Raw genomic sequence first — 21,040 nt, forward strand, 5'->3', positions numbered from 1 at the left:
GTAAAATGTTATCAAGATGGGTCTAGGGTGTTGTAACAGTCTAACTTCAATGGGAAGAACATGGCCATCCTCATTTCGATAATATGTTTCATTGCAATCAACTCAGAGGCAATGACATAATAGCATTGGTTATTATGTGCACCATCTCCTTAATGGCCATTTGGCAAATATAGGCCATATGTGTCAACTTAGTAAAATTTTACCAAGATGGGATTAAGTGGTTAATTTCAAATTTGAGAACATACAAAAACTATCACAAATGGGTAATATTGTTTCATAACGATTAACTTAAGGGTATTAATGTAATAGTATATATTGGTTATTGTGTATACACCATCTCCTTAATGGCCATTTGAAAGATGGGCCATTTGTGCCAACCCGGTAAACATTTAGTAGGATGAGATTGCATTTTTCTTCAAACATTTTCTTCGAATGAATCTCGTTTTATAATAAGGGTATTTTAGTCTTTGCATTTTCAAGGGGAAATGGGAGACTGACATAGAAGCAATGTTGCATAACACCAAACCAATCAAGACAATAATTCCTACATGGTGTGAGAATATGTCCTAACTTTTCAAAAAAGTGGATTTATATATTTCTTGACTCTGCTATGATTGGGCCGGAATTCAAAATTTAGAATTGGACATGTCTATACTTTTCCCTAAATTATATTGTCATATAATGTATCACTACAAGAAATATGACCTTTTAGCTACAGACAAAACTGTGGCTAAAGGTAAAAAAGAAAAAACCGCAGCTAAAGACCTATAGCTACAATTTAACTACAGATAGACAACCGTAGCCTATGTTCATGTAGCCCATCTATAGCTATGGTATCTATCCATAGCTAAAGGGTGAACGCAAACCATATGAACCTTTAGCCACGGGCTGAACCATAGCTAAAAGGTTCATATGGTAAAATAATGACAATTAGGACCGTCACCTTAAAGCAACACCTATTTTATTCATACACCACATAAAAATTATATAATAACTTCTAGCAAATACTTATATTATTGTAATAATTCAATACATGTCCATCAATTGTTTTACCAAAAAAATACATCCATTCTTTAAAATGTATTACAAATGTCAAATTTCCCTCAATACATATCAAAGTCTACATGACTTCGAAAAAAAATAGAGAAATTCTAAATATAAAAGAATTATCCATTGTCTTCAACTATGCTTTAAGAGTCACTTGTTGCATCTTTAACCTACAAAGAAAAACAGAAAATAAAAAAAAAATAGAACAATGAACTTTGATGATCTAATTAAATATACAATATACAATGAAAAATGTGAAGAAAGATAGGTAACAAAATCCACTAGTTTAATGGTAGGTGGTTGCCAAGCCTGGTACTGTGAAAACATATAAGAGGTTTGAGGCAGAGACCTATGTCCTTTCAGAGGATGAAGGTGGCCATCATAAAACCTTCTTTTCAAATTATAGACCTCAGTTTTATATGAGAATTGCAGATGTTACTGGAAGTGGAATTGCCTGAAAATGTTAAGATGGTGATGCCCGGTGATTATGTGACCACAGTTTTTGAGCTGATATATTCTGTTCCACTTGAAACAGATAGAATTTGACTCATAACTTCCATCCTCTGTAACTATACAAACTTCTGAAATCTCATGAAATGGCTAGATAAAGCTTACGTATTTCTGATCTTCTAAACATGACATAACTTATTTTTTTAAGATTCTATTTTCATTTGTTCATGTTATGAGAATCATGCCTGCATTGCTTTCATGATTTTATATTTTTTATAGTCTAAATTCATATTGATAAGGTTATATGGGCTGTTCACAAGAATCATTATTGGTAAGTTGTTGCTTCAAATAAATGTTACTAGGACAGATTTTCCATATTTGCCACATGGACAATGCAGAAATGTATAACCATGTTGCATGTTGTGCCATTGTAGAAAGGTGCTAATACTGTAGTACATATAAATTAATGTTTTTTGATACCAATTCGATTGATTCAGTTTATGATGGATTCATATTCAAAATTTTAAAATACTGTTAAAAGTCAAATTTTGACTGCCTTAGTCTAATCAGATTTTTAAATTTTAATGCAAATTTGGAGAAATGGATATGGCTTACAACCCTATGGGGGCACTCTTTTTGGGTCCCTTCAGTTTCTGTGGATAGTTAAATGACTGAACTAGCCAGCCTATATAAACATCATGTCACTTTGTGCAATATATGCAGCAGGTCCACGTCCAGCCCACCCCTTGCAAGACTCCAGATAGCTCGGACAAAGATTTTCTCTGATGGAGGGAGGTAGGACAGTCAGTGCAGGTGTAGTTTCAAAAGTTAATTATCAGCTGAGATGTTTAACTAAAAACTAAAGTTAAATAAACGATTAATTAAATCACCAACAGAGAGAGAGAGAGAGTAACCAACAATATGAAGAAAGAAATAAGGGAAAATCAAGTGCTGGAGGGTGGTTTCTCATCTGCTAAGGATGGAGGTGTTCCTGCTTTTTTCAAGATGTTGCAATGGTTAGAACTTCTACCCACTAATCTTCTATTAAATGGCACTGATTGATGCATAAGCCTGAAACTTGTGAAAACAGAGTTAGTATCTTATCCATTACGTGTCTACAGCATTAAAGGGGCCCTCCTTTTCTTGCTTTCTTTGTTCTCTTTTTTCCTTTTCTTAATCACCATCAGTGGGCCTGCTTAAGTAGACCTCCTTAGACCAAGTACTGTGTGACGGTTAATGGTTGGCATCTCCTAATTGTGATTTTTCTTTCTTTATTTTGAAAAGGCTGAAGATGGGCCCATTGCCCAAAGAGAAACAGTCCGGACTGATCATAGGCTGCAGTTGTTTGATCACAACTTTCACTGGACTAACTTATATTTTAGTACATGAAGCCATCTAGAAATATCAATCTCTCTTGTTTCTTCCCTTCATTATGTGGGGTGGAGGAGAAGGAAGGTGGTCACCAAACAAGATTTCAATATCAGATTGAGACCATTATGCTTATTTTATTATTTATGATTGCAAGTTAATAAGGTGAACTTTTAGCAGGAAAAGATAAAGGAAGGTGGGGATGTTAGTTTCATTAAACAAGATTTTTAGAGATATTTTTAAGCACCCATCTGTAACTTCCCAGGAAACCCATGAACTTGGAATCCTAGTAAAATGTTTTTGTTGTTCTTGATTTTAAAATATTTAACATCAGGCAAAAATAGCTTGATGTTTTCGAATATGTATTTCTCAAAATTCTCTCTCTTGCTCTAATATGTCATGAGCCAATAGCATTCATGTAGTTAACATTTAATTGACATTTATTGTAAGAATTTTTGGAGTAGTTTCTTTTTTTCATGTTTTAGAAGTGAAGTTTTAACATAATCCTTTGGCAAAACTTTTACCTGTACATTGAATGAATAATGTCCACCATCAATGATATGAAGGATCTGTAACTACATGAAATTCTGTGTCATGCAAGCTAGCCATTCCAGCAGAAAAATATATCCTATTTATTTAATAGCATTAATAAATTAAACAAACAAATGATCAAAAGATGACTTGGTATTATCATGAACAAAATATATTGAAAATGAATTGTATGAAACTTGAACCAATGATGCTAATTAAAACAAAACATTCAAACCAACTTTACTAGTAGGCATAATATTGATTTTAAAAGCTAACTCTCAATGGGTCCTCGACTGATAATCTGATGAGGATTCAATGGAGGCATGAGGAGCAGTTTTGTTCCCTTTAAGAATCTTGTTTCAAGTTGCAGTACAAACAAAAAATTGCTATCATGGATGGAACTGCAACACCCCAAACTTTTTTGTAATGGAATACCCTTCATGCTAGTACAGCTGGATGATTGTAGAAGGGCCTAACAATAAAAGAACCTGAATATCCCCATGTCCAGATTCTTTATTAGCTCTATTTATGTCCATCAGAACATTATACAGCTTCTGCAATAGCTCAATCATAATGGAGATTTCTCAAATCTCAATCATTCAAATCTCTACAAAACTAAGAGCTCTAAATGAAGCTTCCATTGAATGATTTGAAGCAATCTTCCATGTAAGGTTTGCAATCACACCAGCAAGCAATCAAACAGAGGTGGGAAAGCTGTCAATAAAAGGTCTGCAATCACACCAGCAATCCTTCCATAATTTGAACTTTTGGTCATTTCCTACTTGAAATCTTACAGACTTACACCAAGTCTAAAGTTGTTAAGAAGTTTCTCAATCCCTCTCCACACTAAGCCAATGTTTTAAAAGTGCAAGGGGCATTTCGCACCCAAAGCACAAGGTGAGACACAACACATAATACAAACATTGCATGGGATGGGGGGAGATTTTTTGTAACTTCGCTTTATACATCCACTTGTTGTACAGGGGCTCTATTTGCTTTTGAATGAAATTCTATACTTTACCTTCTCTAAAAAAATCCAAAAATCCAGATTACCCCAAAATTATATTGATATGACATCAATAAAAAAAAATTGGACCCTATAGCTCCACTATATTAGACACACAAAAGCAAAAGAGACAGAAAAATAGTCAAGGAAGCAGTTCCAAATAGAAGAACTCCAACTGAACACAGCACAGAAATATTTTTTCTTTCTTAACTTCTGTTTAGATGTAGTTTATTGCCTAGGGTTGGTTGAGACCTTGGCCTCCAACCCAAGCTTGTTCTTCCGTAATAGCCCTAATAATCTCATATGGTTTAAGTTACAGATCATATTTATCATGAACTAAAATTCCTTTTTCCATCAATTCGTCGTATAGAAATCCTAAAGTTCAATTCAAAAGCCATTATACCCCATGAAACAAGTGCATGATTTGAAAAAGAAAATCAAATAAGATAATTGGTCAAAATCATTGCTAGAAAATTAGTATTCAATGGTAATTAGGACGGAAAAGCATTTGTGTTCCATACTGTTTGCAATGGCAATTAGGACAGTAATTAGCAGATAAATTCTTGGCCATTTTGCGTTTCATACTGTTTTCAAGCTTGCTTGTCCAAATCTATACTTAGGATGGAAAAGCATTTGTGTGCCCAAATCACAACACGGATATAAAATTGAAAGGAACAAACATTAACCTGGGTGAAAAATAACCTAAGACGGAAAATCTCCAATTGGTTGGGTGAGATTACCTTCTATGGGAAATCTCAGGGGTAAGCCAATGAAGTCGCACCTTTGTCCTTCGACACCCGAACCAGCTCTTGTGTCTAGAAAAAAAAAAAAAAAAAAAAAAAAAAACTTTTCTTCATCATAAATCAGAGAATATGCTACAGTTTTTCGGTGATAGAGAGAGAGAGAGAGAGAGAGAGAGAGAGAGAGTGAGAGAAAGGGAGGAAGTCTAAATTGAAACTATTGCTTGTTGGTTACCTAAATCATGATCAATGAATTGTTGATGGGTTGTCATACCACCTTAGCATAATGGAGGACTATGTGGGCAGCAAAAAGAGAAGAAGAGGGTTTTGTGAGAGGTAGCAAAGAAATAAGAATCAAGGAACAAAGAGTATTCCAAAGGGTTTCGAGGCAATGGAGGGCTTTAGCTTGCAGGTTGGTGGAAGAGTGTTTAGAGTGGAACAGGGCAATGTAGGGCTTTAACCGGTAGGCCTGTAGGGTTGATTGATAGAGAGGAAAGAGTTCCAAAACGAAAGTTAATAGAACGAAAGAAAGAGCGAAAGAGGAAGATAAATTGATTTAGCGGGTGGGAGGGAAAGAGAAAATACAAAGACGGGAATTTTTTGAATGCATTAACAATTTCTAAAATTTACAATTAAGTTTAGAAAATAATTAAATTATTAGTTATAATTAGGACTTACTACAAATATAAATAATTACATTCATTATAAATTATGTTTATACTAATTAATAATTTTATTAATAAAATTCAATAACTTACGAAGTTATGTTTAAATTGAATAATATAACAAAATTAGTAACAATTTAGTATTCATTTCATTTTAACTTCAAATTATTAATTTAATAAAAATAAAAATAACTAATAAAAATTTGACAATTTTGATCATTACAATAATACTACAATTAATTAATTAATTAATTGAGAAAATCATAGTTATCCATTCTTGAGTTGACTTTGGATTGGCTTAGCTCAATTGGAAAAACTAGACTTAGGAAAGAGAGTCGAGTGCAAGGGTGCTTATGAACCCCAACATATTTTTGAAACTTAACTAGTCCGCTGGTTTTTTTGGTTTTTTTATATTTATAATATTATTATAAAGAAATATATAAATGTGTAATATATAATACATTATAAATATGTATATTATATAGGTAATATAATCATATATTTAAATACTTAGCAAACTTATTGGTTTACTTAATCAGATTTTTTTTTTCAATTTCCTCGATTTTGTTCATTTTTTTTTATGAGCACCCCTAGTTAGGTGATGGTTCAAACAATTTGACTATTTCGGTTAATGACAGGTTGAAAAAACATTGGCAAATAGGCTATTAGTCAGCAACCTGATGATCTATAATGGCCAAACCATTACCCTTTTGATTATCCCTGATTATGCAGGTAATATAATCATATATTTTAACTACTTACCAAACTTATTGATTTACTTAATCATATTTTTTTGTTCGATTTTCTCAGTTTTGTTCGATTTTTTTTTATGAGCACCCCTAGTCAAGTGATGGCTCAAGCATTTTGATCATTTAGGTCAATGGCAGGTTGAAAAAACATTGGACTTCGAAAGTTCAACACCCTATCTGCTAAAGCCATCATTGGACTCCAAAAGTTTAATATCCAATTAGACTTCGAATCTAATTATCCCTGATAATGTGTGGGTATGGTGCATATCTTAGCTAGACCTAAATCAAAACAAAATATTTGCTTGAGCCTGCAAATTTATAGATCTAATAGTTGCTTAAGTTATTAAAATATTATAATTATTAAACTATGGTATTTATTTAAGATATAGTAATTTCTAAAAATTATCATTTTATAGAAATATTGCTAATTTCTTGGCTAAAACTAATTAAATGTAATTTTTTGGTAATTAAATATAACTTTTTGACTATTTATAGCTTAAATCATAATGACTATTAATTATGTTTTAGAAATAATTATTGTTAATTATATTACTATCAATAATTAAAATACATTATTATTCAGTATTTGTTGCAATAAAATATAATTAATTTAATTTTTTTAAATATTTTTAGTATTTTATTTAAGCTTTAGGTTTTTCAGAATTTTCGAATTTTTAATTAATTTTTGGTGTTTTTTCATTATTATTAAGTAATTATTCCATATGAGTATTTTTCAATAATTTTCAATATTTTCATAATTTAAATTACTAAATAAATATCATAGTTAATAAAAATATAGCTAATTTTAATCATTTTTTAATAATTTATGGCTTGGGCATTTTTTTAATAAGTTTTTGTACTTTTTAATAATAAAATACTATTAATTGTAATTTTTAATTATTATACAATATCGTTACTTTCAATAATTTTTAATTATTTTTAGTTTTTTTAATTATGTTTAGGTTTTCAGTTTTTTAATTTTTAATTAATTGTTGGTATTTTAAACTATCGAATAATATTTTTATTAGCGTTTATTAAAACTATCAATTAATATTTTTATATTTAAAATTCATATTTTTATTATCGTTTATTAAGTTGGATTTTTAAGTGAAATTGAAACACATTTTTAAAATTTACTAAGTTTTGTTATTATTTATTTTTAGTGAAAGTTTAGTGGGTTTTAAAATTAATAATTTTTTGATTGTTTAACCTCAACCTATTTATATTATTTGTTTATATCATGGTTTTCAAAACCTGACCGGACTAGAAAAGGCAAGGAACCAATTAGGTGACCAGTTCCATTTTACCCTAGAACCATTATTTCACAAAAAAAAAAAAAAACCGTTGATTTGGACACCAAACCACTGACTCGAGCGATCAAACCATTTGAACCATCCAACGGTTTTGGCCTTTTATTTTTGTTGTCAAAAAAAATCAGGACAATATATCTGGAACCAGAGTGAAGTCATCGGTCCCAATTCCTAGAACCATAGCCAACCTAATCAGTTCATGAACATTGGGTTCGTCGGGTCGAACTTGACCCATTGAATGTCTTATTTCTATGTAATATAAAATAACATATATATTATTGATAATATACATATAGTTAAATATATGTGGGTCGAGTTAAGCCCAAGGTGGGTTTAAAGTATTTAGGCCTATGCCCAACCCTAAAATTTGGGGCTCTAATGAGGGCTCGAGCCTCGGCCAAGGCTTAAACACAAAATCTATGTCCAAGAGTGAAAATTTCCAACTCGCTAAAATGATCACCCTTGTTTTATAGAAAAAAATAACAAGGTAAGGTGCCTTCAATACTTTAAAACACATAGGTAGCAAAAAAGATACCGAAGACCAATTCATTAGTTCTTGGGTTAGATCAATTTGGTGGATGGTTTTGACTTTTTTTTTTTTTTTGAGTAAATAGGGTTAGGTGTATGGTCAAATTGGTTAAGGGTTGGGTCATGGTTTAACAATGAGCTGACTAGCTAGTCTCGTCCAACTATCTAAACATTGGTTAGTGTATGGTCAATAGTTTAATTTGACCATACACCTAACCCTTAACCAATAGTTTCATAAATAATAAATAATTTATTAAATAAATTATTAGTTATTATTTAATTAATAAAATAATAATTAATAATTATTTATCTATATTATATAACTATTACCTTAATAATAATTTATTTATGAATTTAAATAATTTAGTTTAATTGTCAATATTATTTTCATTCATAGGTAATTAATTAATTTACTATTAGTGGTTTTCATATCTAGTTTATTATTTTCTATTAGTTATTAACTTACTTAAATAATTAAATTAATTTGTGATGATTAGTTTTAATTAATAAAATAATAATTAATACTTTTATTTCTATTTTAGAAATTATTTTCCTTTTATTAATGTACTTATGAAATTATTAATAATTTATTTTCTAGTTTAATTATTATTGTTATGGAATAGTAATGAGCTAATAATTTGTTAGTTGTTAATTATTAATTATATTCATTTACTTTAATAAATTATTAATTTACTATAAAAAAGTAATTAATAAATAATAAATATTTTAAATGAATATTATATTATTATTATTTATGATCTAAGAATAAAATGATTGTAGCTAAAGATGATTACCTTTGTAATTATAGCCACCGGATTTCAGTTATCCATGGCTATAGTGATAAATAGCTCTTTAGCCCACGGACTGAATAACTTTTTAACCACGAACAAATTGTCCATAGCTAAAGATCAACCTCTGCTTTTGTAACTTATAGCCTCAGATACACTAAAACCGTGGCTATAAATATTACTTTTAACCACGAATAAATTGTTTGTAGCTAAAGCTCAATTTCTGTTTTGTAACTTATAGTCACGGATACATTATAACCATGGCTATAAATATCTTCTAGGCATGGACATAATAACATTTAACTACGGACAAATGGTTGTAACTAAAATTCAACTTCTGCTTGTTAACTTATAGCCACGGATACATTATAACCGTGGCTATAAATATCTTTTAGCCACGGACAGAATAGCTTTTAACCACGGACAAATTATCCGTAGCTAAAACTCAACTTTTTGCCACGGGCATGAAATCGTCCGTAGCTATATCCCATATTTTAGCTACGGTTTTTTTTTTTCATAGTTAAAGTGCCATAGCTATATCCCCATTTTCCTATAGTGTATATAGGGTAAATCCCTTAAACCTCCTTGACTTTTAGGGATAAGGAGATTTATAGGCCCATTTACTTTCAAGTGTGCGGAGACATTAAATATTCCTTATGCCCATACTAATTCCTCCGATCAAATCAATAGACTTTACCTAATTTCAACTTTATCCTTAAATTCTTAATACAAGTAAAATATGTTTTAGTATTTCTTTTTTTTTTTCACCGCATAAACAAACCTATTTTTGGATGGTATAAACAAACCCTTCTGTTACTTTTTAAGGAGCCTCTGTCTTTGTTTCATAAGAAGAAAGAAGAGGTTTTTTTAGAAAACCCAATGGAGGTTTAAGGGATTTACCCTATATTATAAAACAAAACATATATAAATATGTATATGTAACGTATATATGTGTTATATATAAGTATATTATAGTAGGGCTAAGCTAGAAATGAACACTTGTAATCTCAAGAGTTTTTCTAGCTAGATGGAACTCTCACACAAGGGTATAAGACAAAGATGGGAATCAATACATATAGACTCATATTGTTCTGCAATATAGATAATATGGGATAGGATCAAGGTGCCCATCTCCATTTTTATATTTTAATAAAATAAAAACCTAGTAAAAAATCTCTATTGTTTTACAATACAGTATTATTCTCTTTGAAAATGGGTGCAATATATCTTGTATTGGGCATATTGTATTGATATTATGCTAATAAAGTCTGATATTACAAACCATCATCCGATAATTAAGATAAACAAAATTGAAATGAACCAGAATTGCAACCCTTTTTTAAGAGCAATACAACTTAGACGGATTAGGGTTGAGATTTTGTTAAAATTTGAATGAATTTGACCGAAATCAATGCCCAAAACAGTGTAAAATATTAAATTAGGCCAACCCATGTTGCACTCCTAATTTCTACCCCTATTGCGTACCCGTAACACTAAAAACCAGTATTGATCTACGTAAAAATTTTATAATCCATATATGTTTCAAGTCATATAGCCCAAATATTTGTAGTCGGACAATAACAACAACAATGATAATGATAGCTGGAAATCATCTTAAGTTTAAATAACCACCAATATCAAATAACAATACTCTCTAACAATAAACAGCATATTGTTAGAATGGTCTGTGAAGCAAAGTATGAAGATTTCAATTTTGTCTATATTAAGATTTTGTCCCACGCTAGGCATGTTTGGAATTAGTGTGAATATGAAGGAATATCAAAGAATTTATTGAATGATTTATCAAAAGAAAAATAATGAATTTAATGAATGAAAGAAAAAAAAAAGTATGTGAATGAATATACATGTAAAGAAGTGCAGTCAAAAAATCACTTCATTTCTTCTCATATTTTTACTTCTTTTTTTATCTTTACTTGCCCACGTACATGACACGTATTCTTCTCTCAGTCATTGATAAACAGAAATATGATCTTCACCGCTACCAATCTATCCTTTCTGTCATTGTCGTAACCAGTTTGTTTTTGGGAAAAGTACGGACCCTCGGCTGAACCGTTATTGTTTTTGTTTTTTTTTTTTAAGTATGAACAGTGGTTTGGTTTTCACTTGCATCGGACGAAATAGATGATGGGTTATTTTTGTAATCCATGGCGTCATTAGTTTCGAGTTGGAATTTTGATTCTTTAGTCTCGAATTAAATTGATTATCGAGGTACCTCTACACTGAGGTGGGTTTTGGGTTGATGTGGTTGAATACTTGAACTTCAAATGTTACTAATTGGGCTTGTCTAGCTGAGTTGTCATCCTTCAATCAGATCATACCGCCTTCTTGTTAGGTCGTACTAAATCACCCTTCATCGGTTGGGATACTAAAATCCAAACCGAAGTTGAAGAATCAAAACCCTAGCCCATCCTACATTTGAGTGAACATAATCCTAACCTAACTTATGGGTTCAGTTCAAGCTAAATTTACCATTTAACCCAATTAATTGACATCCATATCTATGGTTTTGTTATATAAAATAAAATAATTGCCTCTCTGACGTGGCAATTGTTTTTAGGGTCATTTATGCAAACAAGCAGACACACTACAGTTTCATTTATTTACTAAAACCATAAAACCTACCCTATGGTCTCCATATTATGAAGACATCTCCTATAGTTTGCAAATTGCAACCACTTAACTTATTATCTTTTTTTTCTTAAGTGGGAACAAGAAATGGCATTTTTTACCCTAAGGTCCATTAGAACAAATTAATCAAAAAAATAAAATAAATTACCCAAAAAATTTGTTTCTAATTTCTAAAGGGTTGATGAAGAGTTCAGATCTGCTCCTAACACTTTCGTAACAACCCATTACAGTTGCGCATTGGAATCATCTTCCCATGAATGACAGGGGAGATGTGCCCAATGTTTGGCTGCAGTGGACCTGTTGGGACAGTGTTGAAAGCATTTTGTTGGCAGTAGATCCCTACCTTGATATGAGAGCTATTATGGGTATTTATAATATAGCAGTTTAAAATGATGGGGTAGATTTTAGTAAATTTGTAAAATTATAGGCAGCATCTAAATGAATAATCTTGGGATTGTTTGACAAGTCTTTTGGGGAAGGTCTTCTAGTAGTTCAGAGAGTTAAAAAAATGCATTGAGCTTTTGCATTAAGATTTGAATAGTCTAAAGCCCATTTGGTTTAGGCGTGTCTTTTTACATGTCTTTTCGTGCGAAGACGAATAGAAAAGAAAAACGTAAAAGCTCCATTTGAAACTTCCTAAAAATCATCTATTTGGGACTTCTCACATCTTTCCAGTGCGTCAATTTTTGGCGATTAGATCTATTGCAAATCAAATGAGAAAATACCAAATCTCAATTTAATGGATTTGTAAATAACTGACAGACTGCATGTAAAGACTTGCCAAACAGGGATTATTTTTATTTTAAGAAAATTATAAAAATCTACTCTAGATCTTCCAGCAATCCTATAAACCTTTCCTATGTTTGACAAAAATCTCTCATGATGTTTTTAAAATCAACATACCCTTTGTTAATTTGCTCTGAATAACCCTACTTGAACTAATTCTTCTCCTCTAAGAGTAAGATTTTCTAGGGGCTTTGGATTCAAGGCATCGGAGAAAATTTGGGTATTGGAGATGCAAGAAGGTATAAAGCACTTGGGTGAATTCGAAAGCTAGTGTGCTTCTATCGCGTGTTCTGCTCTTCATAGTGTTTTACTTTTAACTCATTTGTATTTGATCATAGGATTTACAAAATCATCTTTAAGGATAAATTCGATATTTTAAAAAAATTAATGCACATATTTACATATTTACTCCTTCCAAACTGAGGGATTTGCATCAATTTTAACGCGTTAGAGAAAGTCAAAACATAGGGAAGGTTTTAGGATTTTCAATAGGGTTGTTAATGGACACAATAATAAAATGATTGTGAATTAAATCTATATCCAATCGGAAATCCCACATGATATGATAATTGAATGTGGCAACCATACATGCATTATTTTTAATGACCCATGGATGAAATGATGATACATTCATGCTTTTTGTTTGAATGTTCAGGTGCGGGTTCGAGTTCTGCTATGGATGCGGATCTAGTTGGTCTGAACGTCATGTTTGTTGCCTGGGGGAGAAGTAAAACTGAAGCTCACGTTAATTGGCTCTCTTAATTAGGGCATTCCTCTGCATTTCCTTGTTTTGTTTCAATCTTTTGGACAGGATTTCTCTACTCAGAAGTGTTCTCTGGTTCTGGGGGGGGGGGTGTAGAATTAGATATCAGAATAGAGCTGAAGGTAGGAAAACCCATACAAGGTTTATAAAGGTTTCCTACCTTTCCTTCCCTTATTTTTCCTTCAAACCAAACATAGCTTAGGGGGTGTTGGGCAATGTGTATAGTCTTGATTTTGTTTTTTAAAAACAAAACCATGTGTACACATTGGCCAACACCTTCATCTGGTAGCTCAAAAAATGAAGTCCTCCTCTAGACAAGAATTTCAATATTTTCTCAAATCCTCTAGCTTGGCTAGATGTTATTTTTGTTTTCTGACTGTTGTTCTTCTGGTCGTTAATGAATATGTTGTTTACTCGGTGAAAAAAAAAATCCTGAAAAGTATGTTCTAGGGTGCTTGACAATTTTATATTTTATGATAATGTCCTTTTGGCACGGTGCAAATTCATTTACACTAACACAAATGTATAGGAGTGCAAATAAAGAGAATGCAAATTCTCATTAATTTTTTTTCCTCAGGTTTTAGTTATTTTATTTGCTTCTTAACAGAGGTGTCTATGTCAGCATAAATAACAATTTTCATGACCAAATTACCCTTGAAAGGTGAGTTAGAGGAAAAGGGTCTTTTTCAGTTTTCAATTTTCTTGTTTTTTTTTTTTTTTACATTTTTAGTGTTTTGTTATATAATTTCCAATGTTTTTTTATAATTTCTGTTTTTTTTTTACATTTTTCTATTTTCTACAATCTATAAATTTCCCTGTATTTTTTTTTTGTTATTTATTTGCAATTTCTGTGTCCTTCTATATTTTTGGTGTTTTTCTACAATTTTTATTTTCTGAATTTGTTTTTCAATTTCTATAGTTTCTATAGTTTGAAAAATATTTTTTTATTTTATTTGCAATTTCTATATTTTTTGTAATTTCTGTGTTTTTATGTATTTTATATTTGAAAATATTCTTTAACTGTTCCTTTTTCTCAAGTATAAGTATTAATATATATTATATTTTTCTACGAAGGTTAAAATGGTAATATACTAACACGGTAACACCCGTTAGTTTGTTTTAAGGTCAAGTTAGTGACATGGTGAGTTTTAGACATTTTGAAAAGTTGTGGTGAGTTTAAGAGAAACGCTGCTGAAAATTCATGGTGAGTTTTAGACAATTTCCCTTTGCAAAAAATGTAATAAAACAAAAGAAAAACAGAAAATTTGCTTTCAACTCATTTGCACTGTGATGTTTTTACACCAGTGCATAGAAAATTGCACCACAAACAGACCAAGCCTTGTATAGAAAATCATTTTATATTGTGGTTTAATAGTGGAAAGAGTGATGGCCTGATTGGGATATATCATACATCAAGATATTGATATTAGTATGCAGAGATACTGGTACAATTACATGGCTTTCATTCTATTACAAAATATCACATTTTTGTGGATAGTTGTGTGGGTATGGCCCCTTTTGATGAAGCAACTCATCTAAGAATATGGTTATTATGGCGGATCCATTTCAACCTCAACAGTAGCCACTTTTATACGTGCATTGTTCAAAATGGATGTATCGATACTTTGAACCTTATATTTTTTTAGTTTTTTCTTTTCAAAATTTTATATGGGTCATTAATTTTTGTGTTATTTAATTATTGAAAAAGGGTTTTCTAAAAAAAATACATTTAATATATAGATGTATCATTAAGTAAAACATACGATGTTGGGTGTATAGATACTTTGAACCTTGAATAAGTGTCAATTTTTAATGTCTATAATGCACCAAATATAAGGATTTGTGACAAATGGTCGTATTCAAGAGTTATCTATTCTTCCCAAATATATAGCTTTGTTTGAAGCTAGAAAGGTGACAAACAATTTCAATCCATGAGTATCACCCCTTTGAATCGCATGATATATCAAAACTTTGAAGCATGATTTTGAGTAGAAAGAATAAATTAATAATTAGAATTAGCATCACCAAACAAACTATGGTTGGATCTCTTCATCTCCTTTATTTGCCCATATGGGGTTTGGCAAATACAGAAGCAACAGCAGGAGCGGTCTTATCTGCCTTGCAAAGACTTGCCATCCTGTAAAATGTCCATAAAAAAGTGAAATAGAGACCTTGAGAGAAGGGGATATCTGAACTACTAAGGCATAACTTGGCCCCTGTCATTTTTTACATTCTGATGTGAAAGTTGGTCAATGGGATTGTGGTTCTTATTAACCAAAATACTCATATTTGTTTTTAAATTGTTTTCCCAAATATCATTTACCCATCCTTCTCCACCTTGGGAAAGTTGATTTCCTCAAGTGGAGAATAAATGCTAAAATCCCAAGCAATCAAAACTACCCATGGTTAACGCTCAAAAGTTTTTCCTATCCTTGCAACCTCATTGAGCCCAAGGGGTAAAAATGGCAAAAGGTTAAAAAAATAGCCACTTACTGAGAATGTGGGTGAGGCAAAAGAATATAGGAAAGCTAGAAATCCTCATTTACTAGGGTACATTTTAACAAAAAAAAAGGAGCATTATGGGTAAGTGCACTTATCCAAGAAAGTGGCCTCTTGAAAAAGGAATGGGACATTGATGGTAACTAGGGAGAGGGATGGACGAAGGGCTAAAGGCACTAATGTTTTGTTAGTTTCCCAAAAGTGGGGGTGGATAAGTTGGTAGGTCCCAAGAAAAATAAATAAACCTAAGTTCATTTTCTGTAAGAACAATTCCCAAGCAACTTATTTACTTAGGAAAGTAATACTCTCCTTAGACTTAGATAAATTACTTATCCATGTATATCGAAAATCGCTAATATATGATAGAACAATATTGTTCCTTCAATAATATTGTCACTCTTTTGAATAAATTGGTCATTGTACACCTTTATTTGGGGAATAAAACAACACTAGCAACTGTTCTTATCCAGATAACAAGTAAATCATTTATCACAAAACCAATGAGGCCTAAAGTGCAAGTTAGATATCTGATTTTATATTACACTACATCAATTCTAGGTCCTTAAAAATTTTACAAATTTGAAGGACCATATTAATATTTTTACAAAATTTAGCCAGGTAAGTCTCTCCTAGGGGTGATTGATTATAAGTGTCATATTAATATTAATATTTATATACATGTGTATACATATGTGTGGAAGAATTGGGCCTAGGAGTGTCAATGAATTGGTTTTGGGTTAAGCTCCATCCAAATCAAAATCAATTTGAATGGATTGGACAAACAAATAAGACATATTGAATTGGACAATTCCAAACGTCATGGTCTGGATTAGATTGGACCCGATCCATCTGTAATGGATTTATATTGGACCAACTGAATAAGATTGACCATATATCCTGCCCATTGATATATAAAAGATAAAAATATAGGTGTCAATGAATCAGGTTTAACAATGAAGACATTAAATTTGGATTGATCAAAATGGTCCAAAATATTTAACGGATTGATTAGATCTGATTCATTTGTGAACGGACTCATATCAGACAATATCGAATTGGACCAAATCCAGTCCAATTGATACATCTAACTGGGGCTAAAGTATTGGGTGCAAGCCTAGCCCGGAAATTTTCAGGTTGATGCGAGTCTGGTCTTGAGCCCAAAACCTAGGCCTCAAGTTTGAAAATCCACCTTTTGGTCTCTTGCCTAGGGGTGAGCATACGGTTTATTCAGTTGAAAACCAAACCGAATAAATCAAAATTTTTAAAACCGAAATAAAAAAATGAAAACCAAAACCGAATTACAATAAAACCAAAATTTTTTGTTCGGTTTTCGGTTATTTTGATTAAAAACCGAATTATATATATAATATTATATATTATAACCTATAATATATATTATGAAATGTAATTTCATTATAATACATTATATATAATATATTAATATATAAATATATAACATATTATATATTAAATATTATATATTGTATATTATATATTATATATTATACAATGAATTTTAATTAATTCAGTTTTTACGGTTAACCGAATTTCTAAATCTAAAAACCAAAATTACTAAAAACCGAATTACCCAAAACCCAAAAATTTTGGTTCAGTTTCGGTTTTTAACTGAATAATACTCACCCCTACTCTTTAAAGGTGATCATTTCAACCCAACCCAGAAATTCCGGGCTTGGGCCTGGGTTTGTGTTCAGACCCGGCTTGGGTCTAGGCCCACATTAGGACCGTAAATTTTAGGGTCGGGCTTGGGTTTAATACTTCAAGCTCAGCCCGTTTCGCATATATTTAAACTTACACATTTTATGTATAACATATACATATGTATACATGTAATTTTACATTAGATTATATATTTTATATATAAATGTTATAACATGACATGTATAATTTATATTATGTGTAATATTTTACATTATATAATATATAAAATAAATTTATATATAGTCATTTAATATAAAATATTATAGATATATAATATTTTATATATGAAAGACACCCAACCTGTCGCAGGCCCATATAGATCTGAGGTAGGACTTATGTTTTAGGCACGGAACCCAGGCCCGGCCCGGCCCGGCCCGGCCCGGCGCCCCACTAGTACTCTAGCCTCGGCCAGTCTCTAGATTCTAGAATCCATGAGGTCCACCCGGCAGCCTTGAGCGTGAAGCAAACTTCCTCGTACACGCTAAGCTCTCGCCCATTTGTAGGGTCTGGAGCGCTCCACGTCTCATCCCAGAATCTAAGCCCATCTGACACAGCTCGGCAACCAGCTTTGCCCCTTATCTCTATATATCTCTTATATATCTCTCGCTCGTTTTGGAAGCCAGAGCTCATCCATCCAGACAGACAAATCGCAAAATCTTCCGAATTGATTGGTTTTCTCTTCCTCTCTACGGTTCAGCAATGGCAAAAAAAGAAATGGACGTTGTGAAGGGCTTGGATTTGCAGAGATACATGGGACGGTGGTACGAGATTGCTTCCTTTCCTTCAAGGTTCCAACCCAAGAATGGAATCAACACGAGGGCTACTTATACTCTCAACAGTGATGGCACTGTTCATGTCCTGAATGAAACTTGGAGCGGTGGAAAGAGAGGGTACATAGAGGGGACCGCTTATAAGGCCGACCCCAAAAGTGATGAGGCCAAGCTCAAAGTTAAATTCTATGTTCCTCCTTTCCTGCCTATAATTCCTGTTGTTGGGGATTATTGGGTTCTGTACATTGATGATGATTACCGGTATGCGTTGATTGGACAGCCCAGCAGGAATTATCTCTGGGTATGTTTATGGTTCTCTTTTCTTCTTCCGATCCTGTTTTCTGGATGTGTTTTCATGGTAGATCTCTGCATGTTCCTGGTATTGAGCTTCTTAGACTCAGTTTGGAAGGAGAGAAAATGCAAATATATGCACAGTACAAATACATTCAAAATACTAGGTTTTGCACTCTACATGTTTGTATTTGTACTCCTTCCAAGCTGAGCCTTGGTTGTTCTACTACTGCTCTCTGATGTTCTGAGTTATGATCTTTTTTATTTCGTGAATGGGTAATATGATTGTTCTTTTTTTTTTTAATATCGTAATGCATCGAATTCATTTTACCCTTGATTCTTATTCTTGAGATGAATTCTTGCTTTCTGCCTTGTTTTGTCTGTAAATGCAAATGCAATCTCTGATTTTTGAGTTTCTCTTCATTCTTACAGAAAAAAAGGAAAATTTTCTTATTAACTTTATTTTGGGTTAGCTAGAAAGTTTCTTGCTTTGGCCATTCCTGAAGCATTGTGATGGTTTCTTGTCCTCTGTGTGTGTTCTAATATTTTATTCTTTAGTTTTTTTGTCCTTGTAGTGCTTCTATATAGCTCTGATATTTATTTTATGCTTGTTCAGATCTTATGCAGGCAAAACCACTTGGATGAAGATATCTACAATCAGCTCCTCCAGAAAGCCAAAGATGAAGGCTATGATGTAAGCAAAATCCACAGGACAACTCACACTAACCCTCCACCGGAAGCAGAAAGCCCCAATGACACCAAAGGCATTTGGTGGATCAAATCCATCTTTGGAAAATAAGGAAAGATACTAGTGAAGAAAGAAACAAGAATAAAAGAACAAAAGCATCAGAGGAAACCCATAGGCGCTCTCAGGCCTTCTCTTTTTTTTCTTTTCGTTTTTTCTCCAAATCCTATAAAGATAGTTTGCTTGGATGTAAAGTTGTTTAGTGTAATTAAGCTGTCTAGTGTGAATCCATTTTCATCTAGGTTTTGTTCATTTGGTTTGCTGTGAAACTTTGTGGGTTTCTGGGTTTCTTTTTTTGGAACTTGGGCCAACCCAACCCCATACTAGTGAGGATAAGTCTTTATTTGGAACTTTGGATAAATGTAGATGTTTGGTTTGGAGTTTTCTAATACAGTGTTTGCTTTCTATTGGTAATTCACAAAAATGGTGAGAGGGAGTTGAGGTATTGCTGTTTTCTCTGGTAAAAATCATGCTTGAATGAAAGGGAGGAAAAACAGGATGTCTTGACTGTTGTATGAAGCAACTGAAGGAGGAGACACGCTACGTCCGTGATCGCAATTGTCGCCCACCAAGTGCGGACTCTCATGGCGGTTTCATTCATTTTGGCAATTGGTTATTTTGACATTATATAAACATGGACATTCCGCCAAAAAAAAAAAAAGCATGGACATTCCACTCTCATGTTACAAATCAATTTTAAAATTTGTCATTCTATTCGCATTAAAGAAGTTTCAGATATCAATATATCATCAACCAGGATGATTTCCACTATTGATTTTGAGGACTCGGGTCTAACTAGGACCTTTTTTCACATGATTAGTGAATGGGAATCAACTGATATTATAATGTTTGTAAATCAGTAAATGTATATACTTGCTTTAGATGATGGTGATATATAATAAGTCTTTAATTATTTTATATAAAAATCATTTTACATATCATATTTATTTTTTGATCAATATGATGAATATAGATGTGTCAAATGTTTTGTATAACTTTTTTGTTATTTTTGTGTTTTTCCTTTTTCTAATTTTTATTATTTAATTATAAGTTTATAACAACTAGGTTTAACTGTTAACTTACCATCAAATAGGAAAAAAATTTATTTTTAGATTAATTTTAAATTTTATATTTCATTCCCATTATTAATAAAATAATTTCTCTTTATCATATTTATTTTAATTTAATATATTAATGTGAAATATTAGAGATGTATTTAACTTTTTTCTATAATTTTTTTTTGTATTTTTGTTTGAGATGATAAGGACATATTATTAAAGATGTGCTTAAATGTTTTCTACTAAATATATGTATCTTTTCAAATTTTTGTGTTTTTAATGTTTTAATTTTTTTATTGTTTATTATGATGTCAAGGGTTGGCACAATTTGATCAAAAATGTTAAATAGTGTGACCAAATAGGAAAACTATTTAATTTTTTAGTTAATTTTAAATTTTGTATTTCATTTCAATCATCAATAAAAACAATTTTGGTATATCACATTTATTTTTCTTTAGTATTATAAATACAAAATATTAGTGGATTTTTATAATCTTTTATATTTGTGATTTTTATCTTTTTGTAATTTTTATTAATTAATTCTAACATCAAGAACCAATATATTTGATCCAAAAGAT

General features: G+C 31.6%; 1 protein-coding gene and 1 long non-coding RNA gene across 2 annotated transcripts; one reads left to right on the top strand and one right to left on the bottom strand.

Annotated features, from left to right (window-relative positions):
* Positions 1–983: 983 nt before the first annotated feature.
* On the bottom strand, positions 984–5,724 carry LOC148843250 (uncharacterized). The gene is made up of 3 exons (XR_016103112.1): positions 5,378–5,724; positions 5,143–5,217; positions 984–1,217 (listed from the first exon to the last, which is right to left on the bottom strand). It is a non-coding gene; the product is annotated as an uncharacterized LOC148843250 (long non-coding RNA).
* A 12,327-nt stretch (positions 5,725–18,051) lies between these two features.
* Positions 18,052–19,828, top strand: TIL (temperature-induced lipocalin). The gene is made up of 2 exons (XM_088958087.1): positions 18,052–18,669; positions 19,276–19,828. Exons 1-2 carry the CDS (start codon positions 18,298–18,300, stop codon positions 19,456–19,458), a joined length of 555 nt encoding a protein of 184 aa, XP_088814213.1. The 5' UTR covers positions 18,052–18,297; the 3' UTR covers positions 19,459–19,828.
* The last annotated feature ends 1,212 nt before the right edge of the window (positions 19,829–21,040 follow it).

This window comes from Nelumbo lutea, chromosome 8 (genome assembly GCF_056320005.1).
Source record: "Nelumbo lutea isolate HS-2025 chromosome 8, American lotus-T2T, whole genome shotgun sequence".
Classification (NCBI taxonomy): Eukaryota; Viridiplantae; Streptophyta; class Magnoliopsida; order Proteales; family Nelumbonaceae; genus Nelumbo; species Nelumbo lutea.

Bases quoted from the DNA above. Each gene is read 5' to 3' on its own strand.
- TIL (XM_088958087.1), top strand. From the start codon at position 18,298: ATGGCAAAAAAAGAAATGGACGTTGTGAAGGGCTTGGATTTGCAGAGA. The intron at 18,670-19,275 runs GTATGTTTATGG...ATGCTTGTTCAG, and splicing joins CCAGCAGGAATTATCTCTGG to ATCTTATGCAGGCAAAACCA.